At 36.4% G+C, this 11,876-nt stretch overlaps 1 protein-coding gene across 1 annotated transcript; it reads right to left on the minus strand.

Moving 5' to 3' along the window:
• Positions 1-7,312: 7,312 nt before the first annotated feature.
• On the minus strand, positions 7,313-11,099 carry LOC111893750 (protein STRICTOSIDINE SYNTHASE-LIKE 3). The gene is made up of 4 exons (XM_023889828.3): positions 10,637-11,099; positions 8,851-9,126; positions 8,234-8,401; positions 7,313-7,846 (listed from the first exon to the last, which is right to left on the minus strand). The coding sequence occupies exons 1-4, from the start codon at positions 10,963-10,965 to the stop codon at positions 7,447-7,449; spliced, it is 1,173 nt and encodes a 390-aa protein (XP_023745596.1). The 5' UTR covers positions 10,966-11,099; the 3' UTR covers positions 7,313-7,446.
• Positions 11,100-11,876: the final 777 nt, after the last annotated feature.

The raw sequence follows: 11,876 nt of genomic DNA on the forward strand, positions 1-11,876 counted from the left end.
ACAATTTCAGTTTCATTCGATCGCATTACACACCCAGTCACAAATCTGATTAAGATTGCAATCTGATTTTGACTTTCTATGGTTTGACCCTCCAAATCGAGATACAATGTTGTTCATCCGTTCATCATTAGAATTTGAAATTTCCATTGAACAAACACCCAATCGACATGTGGAACAGATTAAGCAAATTGATTCAAACACCATAATCAAATAAAATCAAAAACGATTTTGAGAATGAAACTATTTAGAAATTTTGACTCCAGAACAGAAATCGATTAGTAAATCAAATTAGAACAAATGATTAAATAAGAGTCGTGAATCATGAATTCAATCAGAATATAAGAACGAATTGCGAAATCGAGATGCAACATTCATAATTTTGAGATGTGTCGACTGCGTGAACCAGAACGTGCGACGTCAAAGAACAAGTTAAGGGCTTATACCAATGAACTCGGCTGAATGAATAAAAATCAAATACAATTGGGCCACTATTGACAAAATAGACGATTTTCAGATCCAAAACTAAATACAGTGAATACGACGAACAGGAACATGATTCTTTGGGCTAAATCAAAAGAGATATTATTGATCGATTTTGGATCAAACAATCGATCAAATCCAATAAAATACGAACATGATTAATAAAGAATTACCCAGATGAACAGTGGATGAACAATCCCATGAACAGTAACTTGAACAGAATTTTGATTCGATACTGCCAAAACACCAATAATCTTCAATATATGTGCAGAAAACCACCAAACCAAGAACCGATACTTCAAAAATCAATAGATCTTCAAAGACCCGCTCTGATACCACTTGTTGGGATTAAAACCCTAATTTTGATTTGATGAACAAGATGCGGAAAATAAGAACAAACACAAATAATGAAGAATATGTCGAATGATCACTCGATTTATTGAAATATGAGGAATAAATTACACTTAAAGCATAGACTAAAGAATCTAACACTACATAAGAAACCTCACGTGGCGGCTACATTTTGCCTCCCTCTCTTAACCCTAATTGTGAATAATACATGACTATTTATAGGGAAAAGACAAGTCTTGGGCTTTTAACCTAGAATTCATCAAAGGGGCCCATTGCCATCATCCATGGAGTGCTTTGAAACCCTACACAAGTCATCCCTTGACTCACCGATTCTCGACTCAACCAGAGAACATCAGGACTCTTCGACAAGACTCGCCGAGTTCAAGAACAGACTCGCCGAGTCTAAGGCTATCTTCAACCTACTCGCCGAGTTGTTCATACGACTCGCCGAGTTCCAGGCCATCTTCATCCGACTCGCCGAGTTGTTCTTCCAACTCGTCGAGTCCCAGCTCATCTTCAACCAACTCGTCGAGTACACCCATGTGACTCGCCGAGTACCACCGGTCTGAACCCATACAGAACCATTCCAGGCCATGCAATTGCTCCAAAACCTAGATCTGGCCTCCTACCACTCATCCATCACGTAAAGTGGCAAACTTTACATGAATCCAAGGAGATCTAGGCCATTTGCACATTGGGCTAGGGTTTGGGACATGAAGGCTTCACTAAATACTCCAGCACAGGGACTTTCATGCTCTCTGATCCTTCTCCATCTCAGATCTGAGGTAGCAACCTCAGATCTAACCTCTAGACTCCCATATAGCCCAAGATAAGCTTCCCTCAAACCCCAAAATGAAGAAACAAGATAGCAATAGCCTAAGAACAAGATATTACCTCAAAAGAACGCCCCAACTGCAAGGAAACTCGAATCCAAGCAAAGCCCCTTGTTCCACACCTTCAAACTCCCAAACTTTCTTCAATAATTACTTCTCCAAGCTCCAATCCACTCAACAATGGTGCTTCTTCGCGATTTAGGGTTTCTGGGACTCAAAGGGGTGATAAAGAGGCTGGGGGAAGGGTATAATGTTCTTTAAATAGGGCTCAACCCCGAGAATTAGGGTTTTCTCCACACAGCGCCTACTCGTCGAGTCCATCTCATTGACTCGCCGAGTCGGCTGCTTAACACGCGACCAAGTCGCGACTCTACTCACCGAGTCCATCCATGGACTCGCCGAGTAACTCTTTCCCAATTAGCACTTTTAGCCCTTCAACTCTACTCTTGCTATTTCGGGATGTTACACCCTCGGTCTCACAGACAAGTGCCAAGAGCCACCTCCTGGTCTTCCATGCAAGCATCACAAAGACGACTAGCATACATACTACTCTACTTAGCTAATAAGCATATAGTGTGCCAGGAGCCACCTCCTGGTCTTTCATACATAATAGCATACAGTGCGCCAGCAGCCACCTCCTGGTCTTTCATACATAATAGCGCACAGTGTGCTAGGAGCCACCTCCTGGTCTTTCATACATATTGCCTAGGGCTAACCCCCGGGTCTTCCTACAATACATAAATAATAACATATCGTGTGCCAGGAACCGCCTCCTGGTCTTTCATTCATAATGCCTAGGGCTAACCCCCGGGTCTTCCTATCATACATAAACTAAATGGGCCGGCATTGGTGCCTTAGACCCATACAAACAGTGAGGAGACTCACCTGAAGTAGAAATCACCGAATAGCCACTAAAGTGATTTAAATGGTCTGCCCAGCTCCCTAAACACCTACAACCCATATCAATAATAATTATTGCTTAATATTACTTAGTATCATACTTATTTGCATTATTAATAAATAACGCCTTGATCGATTTACCATTCCAACTCCCCTTAAATATTCTTGTGTACATTTACTTCATATGACTATTAGCTAATAAATAGTTAAATAATTTATCGATCCAATTTAAATATAATGTAAACCCACGTACTTTCGCTAGAGCTTAATTCAAGTCTCATTCATATACATCTTTCGTTTAATCATATACAATTAAATCCATATATTTCAAATTATCATTCCATTAAATTACAAATAAATTTCACAACCATAGGTTATCATCCCATTTAGATTAATTATGTTCTAAAATAAGCCCAATTAGCATAGTCAATTACATGCCACCAGCCCATTAGCTAACTTTGATACTCACCAACCCATTAAAGCCCAACATGAGTTCAATTGGCATACCTAGCTTCCAGTCGGCGAAAAAGAGCATTCCTTCAACGGTGGTTGAATTCTTCGCTCACCAGGAAACGCAACTACACAACCAAGTTATGAGTTCTCCAAACCCACGCCCCGACAAATATCGGTTTCCCACCTTCTTTCTGGCCATCGGAGACTAGTACCTCGTCTTTTTCCATACTGCCGCTGCTGGAGGTCCCAAAACAGTCGCCGGAAAAGCATTAGGCCGAGAAAAAGGAATCAAAACTCATCAATTAGTCTCTCTCTAATTGAAGTCACTGGTGAGAGATAAGAAATCACGGCATAAACTGAGCCTTACCTGCCTTTACTGCTCTGGAGAACATACGGGATTCACCGGAGTCCCACAAAATTATCGGAGGATGACGCAGCCATCGAAAATGCCTCCCCACCTTGTTCACGGTGTCGAGCAGAGTTGGAGCTGAAGGAATGATCCCGTTCTCGCTAAACTATCCCCACCTCTTTTGCTCAACTAACGCTCCAGTGAGAGTTCCGACTGGCGAAGAAACCCAACGATGGCAGCTCCTTCTTCACAGTTCTTCTTCGTTCACAACATTCCTTCACAACCTCGATGTCTCTCACACTCTCTCTCCGCCAGTGAACATACATATCCTTCATTCTTTCTAAGGGTTTATTCCTTATATAACCCGCAGGAAGCAACAAAACAACAAAACTCGGGGTCTCTCTCGAATGGTTGCAGCTGTTACAGATCAGGGGACAAAAGATGGGACCAAGTTTATGAAGCTGGCATGCAAGGTCCCTGAGGCTTGGTCATTTGACATAATATACCCTAACATAATTTTTTTGAACAAAATAAATTTCCAAAATAGCACATTAACCCCTGGACCTATTATTATTATTATTATTATTATTATTATTATTATTATTATTATTATTATTATTATTATTATTATTATAACCCCTTACATATCTATATAAAGTCTTTTATTTATATAACTATTCATTATTATGTATCGGCTCTATTTAGAAATCGGTAAAAAGAAACTGACGCTACACAATGGTTAACAAAAGTTAACAAAGCCAAAGTCCATGGCAGCTACGTACGCCCAACGTACTCCTCGTACACCCAACGTACGCGGCCTGATCTTATTTCTCCAGTAAGTACTTTATCACTTAAGACCTTTTATCCATAGTTCAGATCTAGACTCAAAACATCAACTTAAGTCACAAATTTTCCACCTTTTATGACTTTCCATGGCTAGAAAAGGTCCAAAAGCCAAAACCCTAACTTATTAATCCATTAAGACATCATAAATCTTGCATGGAAGGGATAGAAAGACCAAGATCATATTTTTATGGTTCCTAATAGCTTCATAATGGATAAAGTTTCAACCTTTATCCATTAGAATGGTCCCAACAAACAAGATCTAGTCTTTAAGTCTCAAAGGGACCAAAAGTACATGTTTTTCAACTTAATCCATTAAAGTCCAAGTCTCTAACCTTCATATCTGAATCAATATGATGCTTAGATGGATAAAGTTTACAACTTTATCCATAACAAGGTCACAAACTTTCAAGATCTAAACTTTATGTACTTAAAGTGACCAAAAGCTCATAATACCCAAAACTAGCTAGATCTAACAAATGCATCATCAATATTCAAACTTTATACCTCCAGAAGAAAGATCAAGGTGAACGAAGTCTGGATCTACAAGATCAAATGCAACCAACACTTCTCCAATGAACTCCTTCTTCTCCAAGATGCACCAAGAACACTCCAAAGCACTTAAAAACACATTCTTTTGCTCACAAGGCTCAAACTAAGGTTAGAGTTTCAAGGGAGGACATTGAAGGGGTGGAGGCTAGGAATGGAAATGGTTTGGGGGAGTTAAGGAGCTTAAATAAGGCTCAAAACCCTCAAATTAGGGTTTGGTATCTAATCGTGTATGCCTGGTATGCCCAATGTACTAGTTTGGGCCTCCACGATTGACCATGTCTAGTACGCCTAGCGTACATCATGTGCGCCCAACATACTAGACTAAAACCAAACCTCCCTATCTTCAAACAGTCAAAACTTCTTCGTTCTAACTCTGATTTCGATGATCCTTATATCCACGAAAAAGTGTTGAAGAGCCCCATAATATTATCTAAATATCTTGGACTAAAAACTTCTCAAACAAAAATCCATATTTCATGCAAGAACACGGCCTATGACTTTTCCCTTTCTACCCTTCGACACAAAACACAATTCAAGGGTTAAATCTCTTAACTATCATTACTTCCTTCCACAATGTCTAAACTTTTCCTCCTTAAGGACCAAATCCTTACACAATTGACTTCCGGCCCACGGCTCGGAAATGGTAGGAAACAAGATGTTACATTATAAATGTTGATAGTGATCTCGAAAACTAGTTATTCCTGATTATATATTTAGTATTTGTCGTAACGTCAAAACGACAACATAGACCATATGGATTCTATTAGTAACACATATAATTGTTTTTATCTCAATTATATGGTGTGTTGTGCTTGGGATTGCTTCTACCGTGGGATTGACCACCTTGTTATTTTAAAAGAACGTTTGCGTCTTAGGAGTTAATTAACCAAAATTAGGTTGTATGTTTGGGCAATTACTTACAGTGACATGCACTCCTTGTGTTAAATCTAGATGAAAGAAATATAAGTTAAAGAAGCATCCCTCTAAGCATTTACACCCATGTGAATGATTAGAGTGTCATGGTTGAATTCTAATTCAACGACATAATTGACCTCACATTATAGATCAAAGTTCCTTACAACACTCTTTAACAAAAACTAAGGAAACCTTAAACTTGTGTACTAAGAATTAGGCAATACATGTGCATATCTTTAAATACTAAGATTTATCGTTTAGAGAATGGGCTTGGGCCAAGATCAAGCTTGGACATGGATGCTAGCTTTCATGTTGCGGGAGCCCACATAAAAGTTATCACCAAAGGAAAGGAGGCACATTGAGAAGACAATACTTTACTAGAAGACCATTAGATCAAATAGATACAGATGTTGATAGTGATCTTAGAGACTAGTAGATTCGATTATATGCTTTAGATATGTCTCCAACTGGAAACATACGTACATGGATGCTAACCTTCACATCACGGGAGATCACATAGAAGTTATCACCAAAGGAGATTGAGAAGGCAAGACTTTACTAGAAGGCCATACAATAGATAAATATAGATGGTGATAGTGATCACAAAGACTAGTTGTTCCCGATTATATATTTAGGATATGTCAAAATGTCCAATAGCAACATAGACCAGATATGTGTTGTATTAGTAACACCATTAATTGTTTTTATCTTGATTTTGTTGGGATTGCTTCTACCATGAGATTGACCACCTTGTTATTTTCAAATAACATGTGCGTCTTAGGAGGTAATTAACCAAAAATAGGTTGTAATTCCTAGTATGTACTTATCGTGAGATGCACTCCTTATGTGGTTGAATCTCAACAAAAATAATACAAGTTAAAGATGACACCCATGTAAATGATTAGAGTGTTATGGTTGAAATCTAATTCAACGACATAATTGACCTTATATTATAGATCGAAATTCCTTACAAAGCTCTTTGAAAAAAACAAAGAAAGCTTTAAACTTGTGCACTAAGAATGAGGCGATACGTGTGCAACATATTTTTAAGTGGGTTGGCTAAAAAGACATCCCATTTTACCATTTAGACATTCTAATTAATTTTTGAAATATTTTTATTGGTTGAAATTGCTTTGTTTTCTAAAAAAGCTAATTATAGATAGTTAATTATAGGTTGACTTTTTATAAAAAAATGTCAATGGAATATCTAAGAGATGTCTTATTAGGAGCACCCATCTTTAAATACTAAGGTTTATGGTTTAGGAAACGGGCTTGGGACGAGGCCTAGCTTGGACCACATATGATTCCTCTTCATAAGCTAGGGTGCACATTGCATTACCTAGTAGAGTTCTATAGTTTGGTCCTTTGTAATTGACTTACTACTGTTTGTAGTATTTTGCAACTTCTTCCTTGTAACGTTTATAAGATTTCAAATTATTCTTTGATCAATCAAATCGTTCACTATCTACATTAACTGCGTAAACCACTATGTTCAAATGGCGATGACAGTAATGTCAGCTCGTGTTGTGTTGGGTATGTACTATGTACATACTCCATGCCACCATTATTTTGATCGATTTTAGTGTTCTTGTTTGCAATGCTATTTTCCTGTTATCAACTTCCACCATCGGGAACAAACCAAGCAACCAAAATACTTTTATTGCTGAAATGTCTTTTTCTACATCACAGTGGCAACAGTTCCTTTTTTCAAAATGTTGGCTAAAAGACACATACATCACATGTTGGCTAAAAGACACATACATGGTACGGCTATAACTGGTATACCGCAATAAAGGACATGAGGACGCTCCCCATCCATAGCTTTCCATCCCTCTCCTCAACTTCACTCACGGCCCGTACAACTTTACCTTGTGAATCCTCCAATATCTGTAGAATCTTACCATCCGGACTGTATTTGACAACCAAAGCATGAAGCCGGCCACCGATGTTCATAAGGTAATGGAACTTTATAGGGATCGGAAGCTTCAGCAAAAACATACGAAGTTTTGGGTGTAAGGCGCATATGTATGTGTACATGGATCGACGAGTGTGAATTGCCACCCAAAATTCACCCTTTTCGTTTGTTCTGATATTGTCAGGAAAACCAGGTAGAATCGCCATCACTTCGGATGTCCCAGCTTTCTCCCCCTTTAGCCAGTATTTTATTAACCTACAAGAAGTAACATTAAAATACATACCTAATTAAAAGAAATAAAATATAATCATCTACTACTGCTACTGTTAACCTAACCAGTTCAAAACCTCCATGCAAAAAATGGTTTCTCCACATGACCCATTTGTTATGCATCATGTAATTAACATTAATGCATGCTAAATGTAGTACAAGGCTGTCCCTCCCCTATCCTAAGTCTGTCCCGAGTAACAAAAGGAATTGATAAAAAAATATAATATAAATGAACTTGGACAGAGATTAAATGTCCAAAATACCCTTATAGTAAAAATGGGAATATTAACAGAAATAATATTGTTAAGTTTAGCTTAAAATTTTTCCATAAAAAAAACAATGTTACAGTTGATGGAGAGAGTTTTTTGTTACCTGCCTTTGGACCCCTCACAGAATACGAAGAAGGAACCATCCTTGCTTAGAGTCACACCATTAGGAAACTGGAGGTTACGAAGAAGAACAGTTGTCTTTTTTTGGATTGGATCATATTTCAAAACTCTACCACTCTCTTCTGCAGAGAAAACTAAATGCATGAAGTTCCTGAAAATTAAGAAAATAGACAACTGTAAGCTTATTTATTACTGTATATATTAAAAGGCATGCTCATGACTTTAGGGTGTTTGATCAATTTTTGTCATCTGTATACAATACAAACTCTTTTTTCTCAAAAAGTTCTTTTTTACTTCTTAATGTACTTAAAGTTAATCCAATGATATTTCTTTTAGACTTGATCCAAGAAGAACAACCTATGAGAGAAAGTGAGTTTTCCATTGAGTCCTAACAGATCACTTATCAACCACTTTGAATAGCCACTCATAATCATAATATCTCAGTGCATGCTTCTAATGGCAGTATGTTTCTGGAATACTCTGTTTTTCAGATAATCTACTAATCTATATTTCCAATTTTGTGTTATAAATATCATATCACATCACATCAATGGTTAAATCCATAGTATTGAAAAAGAGACAAGTGCATCAACAACATACCTTCGTTGATACTTTGCACTGCTATCTGTAAAGTATACATTTCCCTCATCATCAATGTCAAGATCATTTGTAAATTTCAAAGGAACTCCTTCAGCTTCGGTTACTAGAGAGGTGGCCAACCCACCATCAGGCCCAACTTTTAGCAACCCAAAATACGCATCTGCAATGTACAAATCACCTTTTCTCTTGTCAAACCGCAACCCCAATGGTCTCCCACATATATGCTCATTTTTTAAGTAGCCCAAGATTGTTGGTTTTGGATTACATATCTCTGACCTGAAACATAACATAACCCTCCCCTCAGTTTTATATTCAATTTTGATCATATATTTGTTTCATAGATTCTATTTTCCCTTTCCTTTCAGATCCCAAACAACAACTACTAACAACTTGATGCATATATTAACAATAAAACAAAACTTTGACAGGCAGAGGACTATCTACAAATATACCCATGTGTCGTCTTTACTAAAAACATATATATATATATATATATATATATATATATATATATATATACATATATATATATATATATATATATATATATATATATATATATATATATATAACGCCTCAATAGCTTTTAACTCACATTTGTTACATAAGTGAAGGTGTTATTTTTATGTGTCTTTTAATTTGCAGTTCTGATTAGCATACAATGATTGGCAGATAACCAGAAGAGTTGACTTCCAACCAACATGTTGTTTCATTCCCAGACAAATACATTGCCAAATTCTGGTTAATATGCTTATCTCAGTTTTTCATTAGGCATCACTTCTAGAAAGAAGGGTAGTCATTCAGATGGTTTGTTCAGACCGGGATAGGTTTTGTGTGACCTGGGAAAAAGATAAAGGAGGGTAAATGTAGTAAAAGGAGTGTCTGGATGGATAAACTCACCCCTCTTCAACTTTTCATATTAAGATGTTATAGTTGTCATAAGTCAAAAAGAAAAACCCCTATCCATATATCTGTCCGGGTTAAGTCATGTCCCAATAAGTCCATCAAGTCAAAAAGAAACACCACCTAAACCAAGGAGATAGATCTTCTCAAAAGGAAGCTATCTAATTTGGAAGTGAAAGGATGTAGATGTACACCAATTAGCTTAGCATTCCTCAAGGAAGGCAATCTCTGCAAAAAAAAAAAAAAAAAAATGGTGCCAACTTTTACAACTGACTATAACTAAGTTTAGACTTTCTTTAACAATTTATATTGATTCACTTTGGGACATGGAGTAGAGAATCACTGTCTTGTAAACCCTCAATTTCTACCAAACTTGTGTCTCGTTCATACTCTTTCCATTCTGTTTCGTAAGAATCTTCACATATCATTTCAATTCCTTTGATTCAAATGTCTGATTCCCTCTGCTAAATGAGCAATACATGCTTTTCTGTGTGTGTCTTCTCGTTGCTATTGTCCTTTCAATAAAATGTATTCGTTTTATATTCTCCTACGTTTCACACTCAAATAGAGGATACATCTTGTCAATGTTGAGTATAAGTCAATTAGATGGCAGTAAATTTCTATGTAATCATTGTGGTATACTACTACAAATCACAATACAGCAGATATGATTGTCCTTGTTTTGCAAAACAGAGGTCTCTGTATGTGCAAGTGAAATTTTGCAATGTTCAGAATTGTATGGACAGAAAGAAAATCAAAAGCCATCAGTTGAAACTATTATAAAAACACTGTACAATCCACTAAAATTTGGAAGTTGAAAGGCAACGGTTTGATTTCGTAAAGCGGAAGAAATGGAAATAGAATAGGAAAACACGACTATTACCGATTAGGAGACGTATAAGCAAAATCAGACCACGAATTTCCATTCCAGAATACAACCCGTCCATCAGCAATACCAGTATACGGTCCACGGCCTTGTAGATCAAATGCGACGCTCTCCGGGCCTTGAATTTGATTCAAAAACTTAATCTCCGACTTCTGTAGCAAGTTTTGAGTGTCTTTATCCGTCGGCACTTCAGACCACTGCGGCATGTCGACTTTGACGGACTCAAAGTCGGGGAAATCAACAATTGCACTATGCCTGAAAGGGTCTAATCCACAGTAGACCGCCAGCAGCAGAAATATTCCAGCGAGGACTCCGGCGAGATTCATTGTGCAATCGGATAGGTAGTTGATGAGAGACGTGCTAGCTATGTATATGTATGTATACTGTGTTTCTTCACTGGTGACAATAATTAGGTGATAATAATTGTGGACCGTGTGATCCACCAAACCCCTACTTACATAAACCCCCAGCTACCTTTCTTAAATGTTCTTTTATATGGATCGACATATTAGTTACAAGAGCATCTCCAAAAGAAGGGAATAATTAGAATCCAACTTAGAACTGGTGACCCTTTTTTATTTTATTATTTATTTATTTTTTTCAAATCATTAGGAAAAATAACCTAGAAAGGTAATATAATCTTCAGAAAAATTTTCATAAATTTTAGATAGTTTATGTTTTAATTCTAAATTATTATTTACTAGTTGTGAGACCCGTATATTATACGGGTTGATTAAAACAAAATGTTAAATACAAAAGATTAAATGAGAAGTTTATTTGAATTTGAAATTTGAAATAAATAAAAATTATGAGAAAAAAACATACAAAAAATAAATAAATAAAAATTATTGTTTAGTTATCAGACTTGTATACTAAACAGGTTAATTATAACAAAATGTTAAACACAAAGGTTTAAACTGTAAATTTGTTTAAAATTGAAATTGATATTTAAAATTTAAAATTTGAAATTAATATCATTATGGTAGGTTTAATTTATGGAAACTAATTAATAATATATTAGAAATGGAAAATGAAATAAATGACAAGTGGAAAATAAATATATCTCTAAATTATGACAAAATGACATGTGGCAAATTGAATGAAAAGAGGACATGTGACAAAATCATTCTTATTTATTAGGGTAGATGACAAAAAATATCCTGAAAACCACCATAATGTTGCATTATGCCCTTGTTTACCATTATAACCCATAACAAATTAATTTGAAATAATTTCA

This window comes from Lactuca sativa, chromosome 2, assembly GCF_002870075.4.
Source record: "Lactuca sativa cultivar Salinas chromosome 2, Lsat_Salinas_v11, whole genome shotgun sequence".
Lineage (NCBI taxonomy): Eukaryota > Viridiplantae > Streptophyta > Magnoliopsida > Asterales > Asteraceae > Lactuca > Lactuca sativa.